Source organism: Daktulosphaira vitifoliae, unplaced genomic scaffold, assembly GCF_025091365.1.
Source record: "Daktulosphaira vitifoliae isolate Bord-2020 unplaced genomic scaffold, ASM2509136v1 Scaffold_1, whole genome shotgun sequence".
Lineage (NCBI taxonomy): Eukaryota > Metazoa > Arthropoda > Insecta > Hemiptera > Phylloxeridae > Daktulosphaira > Daktulosphaira vitifoliae.
The window spans coordinates 54,272,474-54,294,629 of record NW_026099572.1 but is presented as its reverse complement, the minus strand read 5'-3'; the positions used below and the strand labels follow the sequence as shown (position 1 = coordinate 54,294,629).

Below are 22,156 nucleotides of genomic sequence, written 5' to 3'. Positions count from 1 at the left end.
AAAATATAGTAAAATAATTTTAATACGAATAAGAAATTTCTTCTTGCAAGGGGCGACTAAAGTGATGGGATCCTTGATCTTTATTGAAGTTATTGAATCTAAATGTGATAAAAATCAAACGGTTTAAAATTTATACTAACTTAAAAAGAATTAAGAAAAAATGCAAAATATTCATTGCCATACGCGGGTTGGAACCTCGTTCCCCAAGCGTGTAAAACATATGTTTTACCAACTCGACAACCGTACGTCGCTACCGTCGGGTGAAAAAATAGGCTATTTAAGCTAGTTCAAATTTCAAAGTTATTTTTCTCGACTTAAAAAAAGCAAACAAATTTAAATAAGTTTAATTTTCTATGCTATATTAATTTTTTATTTATATAATATTTATGAAAATCTGTAGTCCCCTTGTCAGGTATTTTAAAATAAAATAAAATACAAAACCCAGAATTTTAACACAAAAATAGCAAATTTTTGAATACGGTAGTCATTTTTACCGTGAAGACAAATCCAGAGGTCACATTTTTTTTTTTAAATTAAAGTATATTATATAAGCTTTAATTTAAGATATATATAAAAGTGTCAGTATTTCCGGAATACTTTCAAAAATTAAATTGAAAATATCATAGTAACAATACGCATGATTAAAGTTTTGACCCCCCTTGTTAAAGGGGTATGATCCGATTTACAAAAAAAGCGTGTAGATGAAAGGAGTATATAAATATTTATTATAAAAAAATAATAATATTGATCCATACATTTTTCCAAAAGTTATATAAAATATAAATTAAATAATATAACATATAAAATCGAGATTTTTTTCACGGAAATCGTACGTTTTTCTTTAACTTTGATGTCCGTTTTCACCACGAAGACAAGTCCAGAGGTCAAATTTTTTTTTTTCAAATTAAAGTATATTACATAAGCTTTAATTTAAGATATATATAAAAGTGTCAGTCTTTCCGGAACATTTTCAAAAGTTAAGTTGAAAAAGTTCTACTTTCTATACGCATTTTAAAAGGTTTGCACCCCCCCTGTATAAAGGGAAATGGTCCGATTTTAAAAAAAAGTATGTCGAATGAAAGAAGTATATATAAAGTATTTATCATTAAAGAATAAAGTTGATTCATGCATTTTTTAAAAAGTTATAGCAACATAATGTTAAAAAATGTAAAATATAATATCAAGAATTTTTTCACAAAAATAGCATATTTTTGCATACGGTAGTCATTTTCACCATGAAGACAAGTCCAGAGGTCAAATTTTTTTTTTTCAAATTAAAGTATATTACATTAGCTTTAATTTAAGGTATATATAAAATTGTCAGTCTTTCCGGAACATTTTCAAAAGTTAAGTTGAAAAAGTTAATTTTTTGTAAAAAAGTTACCATTTTGAAACCCCATCCTTTGGGCTGTTAAAGGATCAAATGTTCACAAAAATATATAAAATGATAGGTAATTATCTAAGGTATCTATAAAAAAAAAAATTATATTGATTCGATCATTTTTAAAAAAGTTATGGCAATTTTAAGTAAAAAAAATTGAAAAAATATCGAAAATTAGCGATTTTTAAATTTGTAATTTTTTGGGGGATTTCCCCCGTTTACAGGGAACGAGGGAATTTTTTTCAATTTTTGAGGGTAATGTCTTCGACTAGATACGATTTGTGATCTTTTGACATATTGTTCATCAAAATCGGTCCAGCGAGAGCTGAGATTGAGCGTTCACAGACACAAAAAAAAAAAATAAAAAAAAAAACACATCATAGTAAAATTAATACCTTCTCAGCTTCGCATCGAAGCTAAAAGTCATCCAAAGAAAAAATATTTGTTAGCTAAACACGATCTTTGTTTAATATTCGCTAGTCTAGATTAGAAGTTGAATTAAAATTATATTATTTAAATTATACTAATGCTATTATATTAACACTCTCATAGGATTATTTTTAGGTATAGAGGTGAAATAATTAATTTATTATTAAATAGCTACGTAATAATATACTTGATAGATAGAGATATTTCGGTTACACACCATATGTGTGAAATTTTTCAACTACCTCTAAAATATCACAAACAATCTTGGTAAGACACATCTCTTCTATTTATAGCTACATTTATAAATTTATTAATGTATAATTATTGTATCATATATATTTTATTACATTAATAATAGGAACAAGTTGACATTCTTAAGCTTTAATTAAATTTCTTAAAGAAAATATATACCACATTAACTTGAAACTTGGTAGAAACTTTACTTTGTACAATGAGACCAAATAAAAAAGTTGATTAATTAATATTTATTATTTTAAGAATTATTTATTTAGAAAAAGACAAATTCGCCATCTAGCCCAAAATAAGGGATAAGTTGACATACTTTAGCTTAATTTAGAAATTGCTTAAAAAATGTATTATCTCTGTATTCTCCAATTAAGAGTAAGTCACCTTCTGTCCCCTTAAGATACTTTAAAGGTATAATAAAATTTGTAATTGGTCTACGGAGTAATTAAAAATAAAAATTGGAGTTTAAAAATATTTAAAACAGGAAATCTACCTTATGACAAGATAAGGTGTTCTCCAAGATAATTTTAGGTTTAATTTTTCAGTAACTGAGCTAATACAACTAATTATAAGCATACAATTTTATGCATAGAAATTCATTTACAAGTTTTTCCATTTCATTATTATTAAAAAATCCCACGTAGAATCCTCGTGATTTTAATAAGACTTAAAATTTCAAACACTTTTTACTCATGATGTTTGTTTTTAGTTATTGTATAACAGGTATAAATGTGATTTAAAACACGCATATATGTTTGTTTTAAATATATTAAAATTAGAATTATAATTTGTCATTATTTAGTTAATATATGTTAAAATTCTTCCGAAAAAATTTCATTGACATTATTATATAGTTTTTAATCCCAAAAAGATCATCTTTCTCCAAGCTTTAACATGTCCTGGTGTTTCCTAAATTATTCTTTACTATAATTATTTTTTAGATTACAGCAATTTATTTTTTAATTAATACTGACTTGAGTTATTTTCAATATGTTAATGTCATTACCATAAAACATGTAAGATCTTTATATTAATACTGTCTTTTGGTTAATATATAATATATTTCAATTAATGTAATAAACTGTTATGTTTAGTGTGATGATTGTACAATATTCCAATTAACAAATGAAAAGTAATACGAATATATTTTATGAAAAAAACCCAAATGTTTGTTCCATTAACTCTTTAATTTTTAAGTAAAAAATAAATTAACATATATTAGACGTAATATTTGTTTTAACTTTACTATTTTTTTTTTTATCGTTTTATTCAATATATTTATTAAAATGATTTTTATTTGATAATTTAAAATAAAGTTTTATAATTGATACATAAAATCCGCTATATTTTTTTGTTAAATTATTGCCTGGGTATCTTTATTGGATAGTATAATAAGATTGTATCTCAATTATAAAAGTATTTATCGTAGTTATTAGTATTAAATAATTAACTTTTTTGTTTTTCTATATTTTATGTTTGATTGGTTTAATTGATATAATGTGTATGCATGTAAAATATATTTAAAAATTTGGTTACACAACAGTTTCAATTTAAATTCATATATTTTTAAAATGTACCAATTATGTTGAAAGATTTTTTTTTTTTTATAAAAAAATATTAAGATTACTGTGAGTTCTACATTTTGAATAGTTTCTAGAAGTCACTTGAAGTTGTGATTAGCTCGTGCTGATAAAAACTCATGAGTCAATGATTGAGTATTTGTTTATTGTGATCATCAACAATAGGTTGTGTTACTACGGCGAGTACGTTAAAGGCGTTTACTTAAATCAGTAATCTTACAAATGTATCTGTTGACTGGAAAAAGAAAAATAAATAGTAGGTCACTCGGTTTTACGGAGAACGAGACTTCTTTTGATATTCTTAGTCTAGGCGGTCTTGGCAGTGGTGGCGGCGTATGCCAAAGGAAGTGGAATTAATGATATTTGAGTGGCGGAGTAAAGAGAATGATTGCTACACTAGAAAAACTATATATATATATATATACGTGTATATTGAGACTGAGGTGTCGAGATAAAACGATTCTTATGTATACTTTCGGAATTCCGTTACCATATATTAACATTAGCAAACATCTAAAAGCTGCCGTCATCGTTGCTGATTCTGGGAGGGCCAATCGGCAGCTTCCAAACCACCCCGACGTAGGCCGAAGGTAATAAAACTAGTGGTGGTTGGGTGGCCAACTGCTATCAAGTGGACAGCACGCGCGCCATCACTTAGCGCAATCCGATCGGGCTGCAGTTCGTCTTTTGCTCTTGAAAATCTGTTGCATTCGTAACGTTTAACATAGTAAGTAAAAAATATCTCATCTTATTGAATAAATAATTATTTTACCGATAATTAAACAAAACTGTTGGTACTAGTAATCATCAACCACATTGGTCATTACATAATTATGTATAATTTATCATAACAGATTTATTCGGTTTTTGAATAAATAACAATTTTATTAAAATATTTTATATCTCAGACAATTTGAAAAACTTTAAAATGAGTGGTTCAGGAAAAAGCTTACTGGGCCTATGGCTCTACAGGTCAGGGGAAGAATGGGCGATTCGAGATTCACAAGCAGATGTAATACAGTAATGGAACTGCTGAAACACTAGTATTTTTTTTAATTAAACGTGTTATTTTAGTCAAAACCGGCGATGGGAAGACCTGAAAAGAAATGTGATAATAGAAACTCAGTAATATTTTCGCTGAAAAATCAAGTTGGTGGACTAGCTAGAGCTCTACAAGTATTTCAAGTAAGAAACTTTAATTATATGTTAGATTTATATTCAAAAAATACAGAAAAAACATCTTATAATTTCAAATGTTAAGCGTTTGTATGTAAAATGACATAAAGGAACTTAACAAAGATTGAACAAATATTTTCATTTTTAATAGTTGTAATGCTATTGAACAACAAATTAAAGTGGTAAAATATTAAATAGTATTTTTTTAAACAATGTGTATTATTTTTAAAAATAAAATTGGTTAGGCTATCGCAAAAATTAAAAGATTTTAGCCTTTAAGCCTACATTTTGCGGGACGAATCTACAATGTCTAGAGCAAAATATTTTTGTTAAGTCCAACTAATTATTACTTTGTTGATAAAAAGGATTTTTTTTTTCATTTACTGAATCATTCAGAACACGGGGTAGAACTCGCCACTCCCTCCTAACTTTGTCAACAAACTTTTGTCGGCTCAGCATATTTTTCTTGTCAATGTTGTTTATTTATAAATTAATACAACATTCCGAGAGAGAAAATAATTGAATTTTTAAAGAAATTATTGCCGCTATAAATTATAATTTTCAGGGCCGTTTTATTAATTTATTGATGTTTTTTTAGGACTTGGGAGTTAACGTACTGCATATTGAATCGAGGCCTTCACGTCGCAGACAATCTGAATTCGAAATTTTAGTTGACGTTGAATGTGATAACAAAAGAATGGAACAACTAACAGGCATGCTAAAACGCGAAGTGGCAGCAATTAATTTGGCTACTTTTGAGAGTGGAGCTGATATACCACCCCCCACTCCGATGTCAGCAACTGCCAGTTTTGGTAAGTTATGGAGGCTTTAATCGCCTCTTAACACACAGTGATCAAACGCAGTATTTAAAAAACTATTTTTATTAATGCAAACTCAGTTATAACATCCAAAAGTTAAATAAGTATTTCAGTTTGAAATCACCCCTTGTAATTTTGAATCATGGTCTACTAGTTTTAATGAATCAATAAACATAATTTATATTATGTTAAACATCATATTTTATCTAATTATTTTCATAAAATTAAAAAATATTTAATTCCAAAAACTACAAAAATTGTTAAAAAATCCCATGTACATATTTTGGGAGCACATATTATATATGTATTTAGCGCTGAAGATGATAACATTGTTCCTCAGATAAGTACACGATTTTTTAGTAATTTTTATGGCTCTTTGAATTAGATGTTTTATAGTTTTAAATTAATATTTAAAATATATTTTTAATTTTAAATAATATTAGCCAGGAGTGATCTATTCTTAATATCTATTCTTGTTTATATTTTATAGACTTTTCAGAATTTGAAGTGCCTTGGTTTCCAAAGAAAATTTCTGATTTAGACCGAGCACAACGTGTCCTTATGTACGGGACGGAACTAGATGCTGATCACCCGGTAAATATTAAAATAAGAATGCTAGACACTTTTCATATTTTTCAAGTGACTAACTTGTTATAATATTAAATATGTCAATATCGAAATATTTATTAAAATGAACATTTTTTATGTATTGAAACTTTTAATAGGGATTCAAAGATCCTGTGTACCGTAAAAGACGCGTAGAATTTGCAAATATAGCGAATTCTTATAAATAGTGAGTACAATGTACTATTTATTATGTCATGATAATTAAAAAAAAATGTTAATGAAATATTACTTTTAAATACTATTAACAGTTAAGTTTTTGTTTTTTTAACACACAGTTTATTATTACCATATTTTTAATAATGCTCGGAGTTAATTAATATAAGTATTATGTTTAACGAAATAGTGAAAATAAACTACATGGAAAACAAACTTCTTCGACAAATAATAATGTCACTAATAAAGAGATTTTATTTTTTAGCGGCCATCCAATTCCCAGAGTACAATATACAGCTGAAGAAATTAAGACATGGCAAGTTCAAGATATTTAACAGTTACTATTATAACATAGTGTTATGATATTAGTTATAATAATAACACTATAATTAATACCACAATATCTACAATACACAAAATAACAACTAAAAACCAATCGAAATAATGAATTTGTTTCACCCTATCAAACTTGATCATTAATTTTTAGTCAAAATCTAGGTACCCAATAGTGTACCTAGGACCTAAAATTTTTAAGATAAAATTATAGACTCGAATACAAATTTTCGTTACGCATAATTCTCAATTTTGCTGATTTCGTTAATTTTATCTAATTGCATACGTATTCAAAGTCTTTAGTATTTAAGTTAAATTAGAACACAGCGATATAACAGATATTATTCTATGTAAAACATATTAATTAGTTTGATTAAAGTCATACGATATAAATTAGCAGAGGCGATATTCGGCGAATTACAGTACAAATTAAATAGAAGCTTCCGTTTTGTATTTATTTGTCTACAAATCTGACAGAAATGGGCAACTTAAAATTATATTATTTTAAGACAAAATCTTAGCTCTTGAAACTTAAACCCATTTATTATGAACACGAGGTTCGATAGATCAATGCAGTATAAAGCGTTTGAACTTAATATAATATATTTTTAATTCAAATGTTTTCATAATTCATGAATATAGAGAGTGTTCAGTAAGTAAAGAAACAGGTCAATTACAACAAACAACGAGAACAATCGATACAAGTTTCCTTACTTACTGAACATGCTATATATATATTATACATTTATAAAAGTCGATTTTATATACGGGAACCTAATAATAAGAGAAAATCGGCTCAACATAAATAATAATGACGATACCAATCCAAAACTTGTCAAAAGCATATGGAGTCGTTCGATACAGCAAAAACATTTATCATCCCGTTGCAAATGAGACTAATAATGGCACGCGTCGATACGCATTTTTCTGAAACAAAACCAATTTAATTTACTTATGTAAGGTTTTTTTACCAATTTCCAATAATAGGGGTACAGTGATGCGTGAACTCCACAAATTATACGTGCAACATGCTTGTCGAGAATATCTAGAGAACTGGCCAGAGCTTGTCAAGTACTGCGGTTACAGAGAGGACAACATACCACAACTTCAAGATGTTAACACATTTTTAAAACGTAAGTATATAATATACATGTATATTATAGTGTACTAAAACGAATATAATAAGTAAAGGCTTATTAATTGTCAAAAAATTGATAACTATTTCAGTTATTGTAAGAAATCGAGTTAAAAGAAGATAAACGAAAAGAATTAAATAAACTAACAGACCGTACGTTTAAAGCGAAAATTCTGTTAATCTTGTCTAAGTCTTATACAGTCACGGCCAATAGAGTTTTTGCTGAAATTTCTTGTACAATTAATATGTTAATAATAATGTGTCTGATCGTTTTTGTGACTCTTATAATTGATTAACGAAAATATTTCAAATATCCACCCGATTTTACCGTATTTAACTACATAATGCTGTAATTTTTTTAACCAAGCAATAATAGCCTTTACAAAAATTGAAAATATTCAATAGTTTCTGGGAAAATGAGTATCTTATCTTTAATTGATCAGTCTGTATATAAAATACATATGAAAATCATATACACTGTATACAACTTTTTTTAAGATATGAGCGTAATTAGCGGAGTTGTAGCACATCCAGTCTTAAATAACCAATATTCATTTTTCTCTAAAAGATTTTAAAATATATCAAACTATTACGATTTTTAGGAAAAAAGGTCTTTCTTAGAATATTGATTGAATGTAGCACATTTAGTCAAAATTTTGGTATTATTTAATATACTATTCAAACAAAATAGAAGGTTAAGAAACCTTAATGACTTTTTTTAGTTTGTCTCTTTAAATAAAGTGAGAAATTACAAAAATTCTGAAGGTGCGAGAATTCTCTGACACCCCTATTTATGTGCGCCTATTTATCAGAGAAATAAACCTCTTATTATGCATAATATGCAGGTACTATTTGAAAAATTATTAGTATATATTTACACAAATAATAACAAACAATATTTACATTGTTTATTAAAACAAAGTTAATGTCTCATCAAATTTCTAGGTAAAACAGGTTTTCAATTGAGACCAGTTGCTGGATATTTGTCTCCCAGAGACTTCTTATCCGGATTGGCATTTCGTGTATTTCATTGTACGCAGTATATAAGACATTCGTCAGATCCATTTTACACGCCAGAACCAGATTGCTGTCATGAATTACTAGGTCATATGCCATTATTAGCCAATCCAACATTCGCACAGTTTTCTCAAGAGCTAGGGCTTAACTCACTAGGTGCTAGCGACCTAGACGTTGGAAAACTTGCAACGGTAAAACGATATCGAATTTTAATAACCACTATAGCTATTATTAAAATCTTAGCGACCAATTATTAAGAATTGACAATAAAAAACTCAAGCTCGTAGCCCTGAACTGCAACGACACAGATTATGTACATAAATAGAAACTTGCACTAATTTAATTATATATATTAATGATACAAACTAGGGGTTAGAGAGTTTTAACCCCTGCATAATATAATACATAATATATTTGGAGCAAGTATATTTGCACAATTTATAATTTTTTGAAGTGGTATTAAAGCCTCTATATTTATAAATTACATTTTTTTTTTTCATTATTTTCAATTTAAATCTAAAAAGAATGTTTAAATAAATTCACGGAACAACAATTGATACATTTTGTCTATTTTCCAGCTTTACTTTTTTACTGTTGAATTTGGTATGTGTAAACAAGATGGCGAGCTTAAAGTATACGGCGCGGGTTTATTGAGTTCAGTTGCAGAGCTTCGACATGCTATAGAAACCAAAGAAAAAATTAAACGTTTTGATCCAGAAGTCACTTGTCATGAAGAATGTATTATTACATCATATCAGAATGCTTATTACTACAGCGAAACATTCGAAGAAGCCAAAGAAAAAATGAGGTAAGATTATAATTTTTATTTTAAAATTTGTCACAAGAAATTGTTTTTCTCCTCCCTCTAAAACACTATCAATTTTATTTTTTTAATGAAAACATAAATTTTTTACTAAAATAAGAGAATGAACTAACTAAGGAAATGACTGATCGATAGCAACTTTTTGACTAGAATTTAAAAAGTTATTAACACTTAATTATAATAACTGAAGGTGAGTGCGAGTCAGGAATCTCTAGGTATTCATAAAACGCGCTACTCCTTCCGCTCTGATATAAAAGTAATAAAATCTTATTAAATACCGGTTTAAAAGTTGTAATTGACCAGTCATTGTTTTAGTTAATTTTCTGATTTTTTTTTATGCTAATTAAACATATGCATCTATTTAAAAAACTCAAGTTGATTCTATTTTTAAGAGGAGAGATGATGGGGAATTAGACCATTTTTTTAAAAATTAATTTCAAACATAGAACACTATTAACTTCTGAAATAATTTAGTACGTTTTATACTTTTAAAAATATTGCGTGAAGAATAGATAACAATCACTGAGTATATACAGAGTCGTCCACAATTTTTTAACAAAACTAATAACTCTTATCCAGCGTATATTTTGTGTTACTTTTTTTATTTAAATACATTTTACAATTTTGGTCTCATAAAGGTGTACGTACTATCTTCCAGCGCTACATATCTACTCAATGTATTAAAATGCTTGTAACTTAAAAAATACTTGTATTAAAAGTTTTACACTCCACCATTATTTTTCAAAATATGCTAAAAAATGAAAAATATAAAAATTTACTTTAAACGTAGCTTAAAAATATTATATTATATATTATAATATATATATATATTAATAATTATATCAAAAAATCAGTTAGTTCTGACATTCTCTGTACATGTATTTATACATTTTTTTAGAGAGTTTGCCGATAGCATTCAGAAACCGTTTGGTGTGCGTTACAATCCATATACTCAAAGTGTGGAAATTCTTAGCAATACTGATAAGATAGCAGCACTAGTATCTGAATTAAGAGGTGATTTGTGTATTGTAAGTAATGCTCTTAGAAAAATACATGCTGAAGAAGAAACTGTGGAAAATATTACAAATATGCTTCATAAAGGAATGAATGTTGGAGGAATATCACCTGAAAAATCACCTGATAAATAAATGAAATAAAGCTAAATATACCGTGGGTGACAAATCAGATGAAGGATAAATGCTTTAAATTTCAGTAGAAATACTATAGATTTTATTGTAACTTTTTTTTTTTGTTAACACTAATGTCTATTTTAAAAGTTAAATAATGTTGGTTTTAATAATTATTTGAAAGATTATATAAAATCTGTTTTTAGACATAAAAACATTTTGTTCAAGACACTTTCATTAAATTCAAAACTAGTTTTATTCATACATTGATATATTGAATATTAATATAAACTGAGTTTAAGTTAGTTTGCAATTAAGAGGCCCATGGACAAGTGCATTTCAATCCCCTTGTAGAACAATCATCAAAAGCACTATGTCAAATATGTAAAAGTTTGTGGCACTTCAATAGAATATGCTTATTATAAACACTATCTTTGTGTAATTAAAGATGTACTATTTTATTTAGTAGTTCTAAAGTTAGGTCAATATAAATTACAAAAGTACAAAATAAACATTAGCACAATAATGTCACGGTCCGGTATGGATGAGGCATAATTGAAACAAGTATAGATGATATCTGACAGTTATTAAAATCACTGTCATAAGAAACAAATGATTCTATGCAAATTTTCAATAGTGTTTAATTCTATGATATTGGTGTATTGACTAAAGCATCAATTCCTATATCCTTAATTATATAACCTGATTAGTAGTTTTTGATTTAAAAGTAAAATATATAAATAAATACTAGTTATAGTAATTAAATTTAGTATGCAATTAACATTCAATAATTTAATATTAATATTTTTACGGAGAAATTATAAAAATAATAAAGAAGTTGTATATTTCTTTACTTTTAATGTGCATAAAAATTTAAAGGGCTTGATGCAATACTATTAAAAAAAAAACATTTTGAATAAATATACTGGTTAACAAGGAACTTTCATTAGAATAAAAAATATACTTTTCACTAGTACAATTCTACATTAGTATAATTCTATTTTTATTCACTCTTTCTAAATGAGTTAAGATAAAATTGCTGAAATATAATTTAGGCTTTTAACTAATTTTTATTAAAATTTTTTATAAAATTGTTTTATTATAAATTATATTAAATTTTCAATTATACTTAAAAATCAATAATCCGAAACAATTATTGATGATGATGCAACTTTACATTCATTTTCCAATACACCTCCAAATACCTCAAATCGATGATTAATTTCTTTTAAAAGATGTATACTTGTAATACTTTCAAGTCCGCCATTAATACTTGTACATCCATAAAACACTCTTTTGACTCTACTGTGAACTAAAGCCATTGAACACATTATGCAAGGCTCTCTAGTTATATAAATATCATATCCAGTGCATAGATATGGTCCACTTTTGTTCATTGAAGTTATAACAGAAGAATTTAAATTCTTGACCCATGCTCCACCACCTTGACATTCTGCAACTTTGTCTACAACACACATCACTGCATGTTTGATAGGATGTTCATGACGAAAATCAGCACTTTGGGCAATCACAGAATCATTTATAGGATCAACTACAACTGCTCCTGAACATACATCTTTAGCACAACCTAATGCCAACTGCATGAATTCTTCAATTTTAGATAATTGTAACTGACTAAAATAAGTGTTGTTCAATAAAGATTCAGTGTGCTTATCTGGATGAAAATTGCAAGGCCAAAATTGTAGAGCTAGATTATTCTGAAGGTAAGTCTTTGGCATTGACATAGGTACATCTATTATTATAGGATGTCCACTCAAACCAATAAAATCAAAACCTTTTTGTTTTAATTCAGATACACATTCATTTGGTTGAAAATTATTGACAAACATTAGTATAATTCTATTTTTATTCACTCTTTTTAAATGAGTTAAAGATAAAATTGGTGAAATATAATTTAGGCTTTTAACTAATTTACTTGTCATTTTACGTTCAATTATAGTATCTATAAAAACTTTTACAGTTTCAATTTTGTCAGATGTTATTTCATTTGATAATATAGGACGAATTGTCCAAGTTGAATGAAGTTTTTGTCGTTTTGATTCCATTTTCAAAGTATTTTAAGGCTAAAAAAAAAATTATTTTTATTAAATATTTAAACAAAAAATACATTTAAATAATAAATTCAAATAGAGTACATAAAAATACTTTAATTGTACAATTATTAATAACAGACTACAAATAATTTCTCAATTAAAAACACTATAATGAATAATTAAAAATTGTCTTTCAAAAAATTTTTATTTCCATATATCTATATTAAAATTTTATTATTAACACATTTATATAATAATTTGCAATTATATAATCAAATTTAAGTACAAAAATATATTAAAAAAAAATTAAGATAAGCTAATAAAATAGCTTTTAATTTGTACATTGGTTTAAATTGAGTGTCCGTTCTCTCATTCAACAAGGAGTTATGAAAAAAAAAATAAGAATATATTTCTACAATAATTCATATATTTATAAATATGGATTAAATTTTATTCAAAAACATAATATATGGTAGAATAATTAGTTTTCAAATATTCATAAGTTCCAATTCAGTTTGTAAATAGTCTTTTATACATCAAATCGAAGACATGATGAAAATCCTTCTTCATCATATTCTTCCTTAGATACTACTAATGAGTAAAAATCTGAGTCATTGCTTAACATATCTCCACCATGCCATGCATATGTTATTGGACTAAAAGAAAGAAAATACATTTTTATGATATACAGAGTGTTTTACCATGTTCTGACATCTTTGATAACTTTAAAACCATTATGTTACATTTTTTAAAATAAGTCTTAGGTTAAGTTGAAAACATTTTTTTATTTTTCTCTAATAAGAAAAAAAAATGTGTTTTTTAAAATTTTCTCTACTATAGTATAGCTATATTTAAACCTTTTTTATCATAAAATTTTGATAACAACTTTAGGATAAGAACTTACTGAATAACAAGCATTTTAATACATAAAGTGAATATACAACTCAGGTTTAGTATTGTAATCAGGGTTGTTATATTTTAAACATGTTTAAAAACCAAACATTTTCAAAATAAATTGGTCTCATGGAACATTTTAAGCTGTATTTTAAATAGGTTTATTTTTTTTAAACATATTTTTACAATCCTGATTGTAACTCAATAAGTACTTATCTTAAAAATGTTATTAAACAATCAAACATTTTTTAAAAAAAAGCTATATGGAATATATATATTATATATAGCTATTATTATAATATTATATTTATATATACAATATATAAATATTTTATTAGAAACAAATAACAAAAATAACTTGTTTTTCATCAATCCAGTGTAAAAATTATATATATATATATATATTTTATATTTTAAATAATATAATAATTACTTTTTAGGTATAGTAATAGTTATATCAAATTCATCTGGCGTAAGAGCTCTTATATCATTAGTCAAGCGTTCTTCAAAACCAGGAAAACAAGCACTTCCACCAGTTACAATAATATTATTAAAAAGATGAGGACGAACTTCTTCAGGACACATATTAATGCTATGAACTATTGCTTCTGGTATACCCATTTGATCAATACCAATATCACTAGGATGAAATAAGATTTCAGGAATTGTAAACCGTTCATTAGATAATCTTAAAATTTGCTATATGTAAAAAAAAAAATGAAAAAGATAATTTAAAATTTATTTGTCATGTATTTAGAAAAATTTATTAACAGTGAATACAAACTTAAGATTTTAACTAACATTATCTTTATCAAGAGCTCCGCCAGTTTCATCTAAAGTTCTAACAAATCCTCTATTTACAGTAGTGTAATCTGGTAGAACATAATCTCGAACAATTGTATTTTTTGGCCATTTAGTTTTTGAAATTTTCATATCTTGATTGAAATTTGTCGACACAAAGCACATATCTTCTTTAACTTGATTCATAACATAAGTTTCTTCCATAACATCTAAGTGACGATAAGATATGACTTCTTTTAAATGGTTAGTTAATATTTTACCTCCAACATTTATTCTTAATATTCCAGGTTTAAATTTTTTTTGTAGTATATAGGGAACAATATGTGTAAAACTGTAACCAGTTTCTACAACTAAACAACATTTGGCTTCTTTATTATCTTGATGATAGTGATAACAAGAGAGATCTCCCGCTATAATAGTAATAAAATAAAATTTATTAATATAAAAACTTTAACTTATAAAGTAACATTTTTCTTTTAAAAAAAAAATATACCATTAATACGTAATAGAGATTGAAATTCATATTCTTCAAAAAACATTTCAGTCATTCCTTCTTGAATAGAACTAAAATTAAAATACGGTTCTGTAACTATTAATGGAGTTTCAGTGAAATCTGCTTTGCAACATTCTTTACTAAATACATAGTCCCAAACGGTTTTTTGAATATCCCAATTCAATAAATATCCCTAAAAAATATTAATTAATAATAAGAAATAATTATACATTTTATCAATAAAAAATCTTTCATTTTTTTAAAATTAAAATCTAATGATGAGTTAAGTTAATATATAATAAATTTAAGGTATTAATACACATAGTTTAACAAACATTTAATTACTGTAATATTGTAACCATTAAAATAAGTGTAGATGATAATTTGAAATGAACAAAAATTTCAAATTATAAATTATAGAAGAATTACATGGAATACGTGTCTAATACACTGATGGCTTTAAAAAAAATAAAATAAAATATAGAATACAATTGTGTTCAAATACCTTTTGATAGCCAAGCATGTAAAACAGTCCTGATTTATCTCTGCATTCTTTTAATTGGTCTCCAATAAATGTACGACGACGTTCACTTTTGACTTTCATAATGTAATTAGGAATAACTCTAATAAGTAAAATTTTTAAGGAATAATATATATTGCAATTATATAAAATTTAATTTAAAATTAACTTACAAAGGTTCACTGTCTCCGGTATGTCCCACTTTAGCTGTGTATGCTCCATTATCCAAAATATAACATTTGGCAGTCATAATAAGGGAAGCAATTTATTAATTTGAAATAATTTAAAAAAACTTCATTAATTAATTATTTTTAATTAATTGTGACTACACACAAATGTACAAATGCAAAATATGCAACGAACGTTATCACAACAAACATGCCGATATAGGCGTCTTATTAGTACTGATAAGTAATGATTGAGCGGGCAGCTAAATGCAGGGGTTCTAAAATTGTTTTCTACCACAATTTCTATTGATGAGATTTTCAAACATATTTAAAATAAAATAAATGTAAACATAAATTAATTTAAGTATAAATATTTTATAAAAGTTAAGCGTAAGGTATCCCATGTAAGTAAATATTTAATAATATTTTGGTAAATAACACTTTTGAATTCGGATGTGTTCGGTGATTACTCACGGTGAAAACCGAAGGGATAAAAAAATCAATACCCTTGATACATAGGGTGGTGATATAATTTCATCATAATGAAAAGAAGAACGATAAAAGTTAAACATTTTTTAGATCAAAAGTAAGTTCAACAGTTTTGATGATATTGTCTAGGTGGAAGGTATAAATAAAAACTCAGAATGGCAGATTCCGAATTTGAAGAATTTAGGCAAATATTTGAATCGCTACCACAACACCTGAAAGCATCTGCACAGACCTATACGTAAGTTAAATTGTACATCAAACTTAGCAAAATATATAGTTGATTTGTAATGTAAAAAAGTTTGAAGAAATATTAAGATAATTATTATTTTTAGATACCATATTTCAAATTTTAAACCGTTCTTATTGGTTTTGAAATTAAATGAATATATTTTGCACACGTGCATAGAAACATGATAATTTTTTTGTATTTAATGTATTATATCATATAAAGTAAATTTAAAATATTGGTATTTTTATGGCCAATATTCTAAAGAAAAACAATATTATGAAATCCTAGACAAAAAAAAGGTACCTTATTTTTGTCTATTTTTAGTTTATAGACTAATTTTAGTCCTATTGGATCTAAAATCGCACTGGCAATAAATGCAAAATTTACTGCCGATAACTTTCTCATCAAGTGATAATCAAAACCAATTGTCTGGTTTTAATTAACCTAATAATTTACACTCTAAAAGACTATATTAAATTGTTCTCGTAATTAAATATATTCAAAATTTTAAAACTAATATAGCTGATAATATTTAGTAGTAACTTTCATTTATTTAAACTCAGTAGTATATTTTCAAAAACTGACGAAAGTTTTTAAAAATTTTTATCGGTGAGATATATAAGAATAAAAAAAATGTCATTAAAATGATCTGATATCGCCCATTATATGAGAGTATTAATTATACTATGAAGTGTTTATTTATTTTTTTGTATCTATTGCTACTTTTATAACAATACGTCAAAAGATTACAAATCATATCAAATTGAAAACATTATCCTTAAAATTTTGAAACAAATTTCGTTTTTTTTTCGTAAATGCGGGAAATCCCCAAAAGTATCATAAAATATTTTAAAATCCTTGATTTTAACGATTAAAAAAAAAAAATTAAAAATGTCACAATTTTTTGAAAAACAGATGATTTATAACAACATAAATATCTTAGGTATTTCTCTTTTATTATATATAAATATATATTGAAAATGTGACCTTCTACTTGCTCACGGAGGGGGGGTGATTAGAATAGCAACTATTACATGAAAAATTAAATTTATATTTTGAAACTGTTCCGGAAATACTCCGTTTTTCAAATATATGTTAGATATAAGCTTATGTTATATAACATAATTAAAAATATATATTTCTGGACACCTTGTGCATAGGGCTGTTCAGTTAAACAAAAAAAACATTTTTTGTTTGAATTAATTGTTCTTCTTATTGTTATAATTTTTTACTTAAATTTTTTTTCTACTAATTTCGCTTATACCATAGGTCAAACAATATGGTCATATAGAAAGGTAAGCTTAGTAATCCCATTTAACATTCCTATTTTACAAAAAAATAATAATTAAAGTTTAAGTGTTAGGTATAAATTTCCAGGGAAAATTTTAAAGAAAAGGGAGAAGCTTTTATGTTAATTAAATACGTATATTGAAAGAAAGGAAGCTGCCCTTTCCAAAAGAAATGTTCTAATTCTATGGCTTATGGTAAATTACAATTTCAAATTAAGAGAGTTGACTTTTTTTATAAATCCATGTTTACAATTTTGATACACGTTCGCTAAGGAGCATGGTGTTACGCGGTGATAAAACTAGCTGTTGATAAAACTCTAGTATTAATTTTTATGAATAATATTTGAACATTTTTTATCTTTAGATTAGTTCATGATGTACTATCAGATGAAGAATCAAATGAAACAAAAATAAAAAATTCTAATTCAGACACTAGAGACGCATTTAATGTATTTTCAACGTCGGACGAAGATAATCAAGAATCAGAAAACAAGTAAGTACCAACTTTTTAAAAACATTGCTAGTATAATTAATTTAATTATGTTTTTAGACCAACAGTAAAATTAAGATATGAAAGAAAAAGACGAAAACTTCCCGAACTTCCTAAGAATAAAAGTAAGATTACTACATATGACAACAGTGGCGTACTTAAAATTTTTCAATACCTAATCAGAAATTTACAATAAAAGCAGTCCTGCCACCAGTACTGTCAGTTCTAGTACAGTAGCGGCTACCACTTTTGTACCAATACTATCATGTACCAAATCTGGAATGATAACTTTTTTCCGTACTGACAGATCAGTACTAGAGGTTTTTTAAAACCAGTAGTCTGCCAATAATGGCAATCAAGTACTTAATAAATCAGTACTTTGACAATAAGCCAGCCAATACTATGCTAGTATGTGCTAGTCAATGGTCAGTAGTCAGTACTGGATAATACTTCGCCCATTGTCAATATTGGTACTTATAAAAAAAAATACTTAGTCATCAGTTCAGTTGCACTGTGTCAATATTTTTAAACATTTGACGTTATATGAAAATTTGAGTTCATCAATTTAACAATTAATTAGTTAACTAATAGACCATAGATAGAAATTCTTCTTCATTATGAAGTTCCTAGATCTCGCTCATAAAAAAAAAAAAAAAAAAAAAAAAGTAGCATTTAAATATTTTTTGTTTTAGCGGAAATAAACCCCTTTTTAAGATAGTTAATACAAATTTGTGCTGGCTGATAATATGTTTAGAATAATTTAATAAAATTTATAAATGTATATAATTAGGACTTTAATTATAATTATTAAATTAGAATTTTAATATGTAATAGCAGGGTCAGTTTTGAGTCTTGCTGATGAATTAAGCGATGTTTTTTCGACTTCAGACCGAAGAAAATGTCTTATAACTGGTTTTAGGGATAGCGAATGTCGTTCCCCAGATTCTGGTATTTCTGTAGTTCATTCACCAGAACGTGCTAAGTCAATCTCGCCTCAACAAATAGGTAAGTTATGAATTTATAAGTTTTAGTTTGTTTTTATCGTATATTGCCGGTACTTAAGATACGCCTGCTTCGTCATGTTGTTCTTCGGGGCTACCGTTTTCACATTTAGAATTATTAGAAGCTACGCATAGAGGACTATATAAATTTATTCCACGTCATCAAGATGAAATGGAAGTAGATGTTGGTGATCCTATATATGTACAAAAAGAAGCCGAGGATTGCTGGTGTGAAGGTACGAGTAGATTTTATGTACATATTTGGTTAATAAAAAATTGACTTTTTTTTTATACAATTCATACGAATTTAAACTATCTTGGCATTATCTTTATCTATATAAATAGAGTAGTAATCAAATACATATTTTAAAAATGAGGAATATTACCAATTTTATATAGGAAATCGTATATTTTTTTTGATAAATTATATTTCAATGATTGAAAATTTGTTCAATATGGCCTCCAATAGTGAAAGTACATAATCATTCCATACTCTCTCGCCATGCGCATTTTTAGGTACTATTATAACCAGAGGCACAAATATTATATTATAGATTTTAAATATAATTTTCAACATCGTTAGACGTGTTGTTTACACTTTTGAGAGGATTAAGTATAAAGGTGTTTATGATTATTGTTATAAAATTTAATTCAATAAAATAAAGATGAGCAAAAATATAAACATATAAATTGTATACTAAATATTAAATTTAACTAATATTCTAAATTTTTAGGTGTAAACCTGCGCACAGGAGCTCATGGAGCATTCCCCTCAGCGTACGCAATAGATGTTGATTATACTGATTTTGAATCGACTACTCCAAAAGTAAAACGTGAACGCTTTCTATTAGGCTACATGGGTTCAATGGAAACCATGTGGCATAAAGGAAATTCTGTGCTTTGTCAAGCTATAAAGAAAATCACAGAGATGCCAAACTGTAAACCTCAACAATGTATTCTTGAAGTATCTGATCTAGGATTACGAATGGTTGACCGTGCCAAATCATCTGCTTATGTTAGTAATGTTAATTGTATGCATGGAGTTTTAAAAAATAATATTAATTGAATACATTTTCTTAGAGTTATAGTAGGGATCAGCATATATGAAAGGCCATACATTAATTTATATTGGATTATGAGGAGGGTCCCGTCTATATCAGAACCACTTTTAACTTTTCGTTGAGTAAGTGAGGGAAGGCTATTTCCATTTTAAAAAGTTCATATATCCCCTCCACCTTTTTGAACGACCCTTATCATCCCATTTTACCCTACGATTAAGATAAACCACACTTCATCCCCTAGGACACGCTCTTCACTTCCCTTTAGCGCTAAATACCCAATAGGCTCATAATTTTTTTAAATTTTAATACTTTTGGATCTTAGATAAGATGAAGGATTGTGATATTTTACTTATTTCATATTTACTACTGGTAAACTATTTAAGTTACAAAAGCTAAAACCCTTATTTTACTCATTTTTTAATTTTAAAGGTTTAATTACGCAGAAAAAAACATTTATTTGCAAACTTATAAAACTTCAATCAGTATTAAACATTCCATAAATCCTTGCTTCAACTGAAGATGCTGCTTTTTAATACTTAGTGGAGATTTATATTGTTCTTAAATAGTAGTACATAATCGTTTATAATTTTTTGAAACACATATAAATATTTATACTTTTAACTCCACTCAACTTGAAACATATTTTAAATGACTCAGTAGAATAGATAAATTGTGATCTACTTACTAATAATAACTTCCTTAATCCTATTTTTGCAATAGTCAAGAGGATCAAGTACGCCGTTTCCAGATTACTTTTACTCTCTTAAAAACGTTTCTTTTTGTGCGTTTTACCCGGAGGACCAGAGATATATGGGATTTGTTACCAAACATCCAACATGTCAACGGTTTGCATGTCATGTATTTAAAGCAAACGAGTCTTCTAGGCCAGTAGCAGAGGCTATTGGGTAAGATAATAATTAATAATTAAAGTTATTAGAATTCATATCATTAAATTTATCAATGTAGGCGAGCTTTTCAACGTTTTTATCAAAAATTTATTGAAACTGCATATCCAGTTGAAGATATTTACATAGAATGAAAACAAATGGATCTAAAAATGGGCAATGTGTAATGTAATTATTAAGTAGCAGAATTATTTTTAGTAACATTTTCTTCATGTCTTATTCATGTAAAATTTATTTAAATTTTTGACAAAATATTTACAATAAAATTCATTGATAATTTAGAAAAATTAAGGAGGTACAATTATATTAATTACAAGACTTCATATCACTGATTTAAAATTTTACCATGGAATTATCGTACTTAGTTATACAGTGTGATTTTATTATTGTGAACCATTCTATTTATCAAAAAATTAAAATAATCTTTTTTCAATTTCTTTTATTTACACACATATTTTAACTTATTCATTGTGAAGTATTCTATATGTCTTATAAATAGGGCAAGGAGTTATATGCATTTATAAATTTTCTTTGAATCACTTTGGAGCGTCCTAACTTTGTGCATCTTAGGATTATAGAATTATATATAGCTAGAGATAGTAGGGTAGAAATATTTTTGGTTTTAAGGGGAATTAACCTCGGTAATAACACATCACTAAGTTTTCAATTAATAAGATTAAAGATTTGTACTGGCTCATGGTGTGTTCAGAATAACTTTTCAAAATTTATACATGCATATAATTCCTAATCCTACTTATAAGGATAGTAACTATATATTTTCTAGGGGAACACACTTAATTAGTTAGGTTATTTATTAGATAATTTAGAAAATGAATGGTTGATAATATAATTTATGGACCAGTGTTTCAGAAGTTCTTAATAATTAAAAGTTGTAAAGCATGGGTGCTGCTATTTTTA

General features: G+C 26.5%; 3 protein-coding genes and 1 long non-coding RNA gene across 7 annotated transcripts in view; 2 read left to right on the top strand and 2 right to left on the bottom strand.

The window, feature by feature from the left end:
• The window catches only part of LOC126894920 (uncharacterized), a 383,474-nt gene that overhangs the window by 255,113 nt on the left and 106,205 nt on the right, over window positions 1-22,156 (bottom strand). The gene's annotated exons all lie outside the window — the stretch shown is intronic.
• Window positions 4,238-21,417, top strand: LOC126894916 (tryptophan 5-hydroxylase 1). Of its 2 annotated transcripts, XM_050666272.1 has the most exons (18): window positions 4,238-4,363; window positions 4,545-4,648; window positions 4,711-4,821; window positions 5,411-5,624; window positions 6,121-6,224; window positions 6,356-6,423; window positions 6,676-6,726; window positions 7,731-7,876; window positions 8,824-9,086; window positions 9,474-9,703; window positions 10,617-10,823; window positions 18,182-18,274; window positions 18,332-18,396; window positions 19,106-19,276; window positions 19,335-19,508; window positions 20,007-20,287; window positions 21,054-21,238; window positions 21,300-21,417. In XM_050666272.1, the coding sequence occupies exons 2-18, from the start codon at window positions 4,565-4,567 to the stop codon at window positions 21,370-21,372; spliced, it is 2,520 nt and encodes an 839-aa protein (XP_050522229.1). In that variant the 5' UTR covers window positions 4,238-4,363; window positions 4,545-4,564; the 3' UTR covers window positions 21,373-21,417. The 2 variants fall into 2 exon arrangements, with proteins under 2 accessions (XP_050522229.1, XP_050522227.1); XM_050666270.1 differs by lacking the exons at window positions 4,238-4,363; window positions 4,545-4,648; window positions 4,711-4,821; ... (6 more) ...; window positions 21,054-21,238; window positions 21,300-21,417 and adding an exon at window positions 5,685-5,759 and having other exon boundaries at window positions 10,617-11,098.
• On the bottom strand, window positions 12,784-16,071 carry LOC126894912 (actin-related protein 6). 3 transcript variants are annotated; one of them, XM_050666260.1, is made up of 7 exons: window positions 15,781-16,069; window positions 15,593-15,710; window positions 15,088-15,280; window positions 14,855-15,004; window positions 14,595-14,803; window positions 14,227-14,492; window positions 13,307-13,555 (listed from the first exon to the last, which is right to left on the bottom strand). In XM_050666260.1, exons 1-7 carry the CDS (start codon window positions 15,855-15,857, stop codon window positions 13,429-13,431), a joined length of 1,140 nt encoding a protein of 379 aa, XP_050522217.1. In that variant the 5' UTR covers window positions 15,858-16,069; the 3' UTR covers window positions 13,307-13,428. The 3 variants fall into 3 exon arrangements, with proteins under 3 accessions (XP_050522218.1, XP_050522217.1, XP_050522216.1); XM_050666261.1 differs by lacking the exon at window positions 13,307-13,555 and adding an exon at window positions 12,784-12,929 and having other exon boundaries at window positions 14,595-15,004; window positions 15,781-16,071; XM_050666259.1 differs by having other exon boundaries at window positions 14,595-15,004; window positions 15,781-15,966.
• On the top strand, window positions 16,273-17,975 carry LOC126894947 (uncharacterized). The gene is made up of 2 exons (XR_007701556.1): window positions 16,273-16,501; window positions 17,870-17,975. It is a non-coding gene; the product is annotated as an uncharacterized LOC126894947 (long non-coding RNA).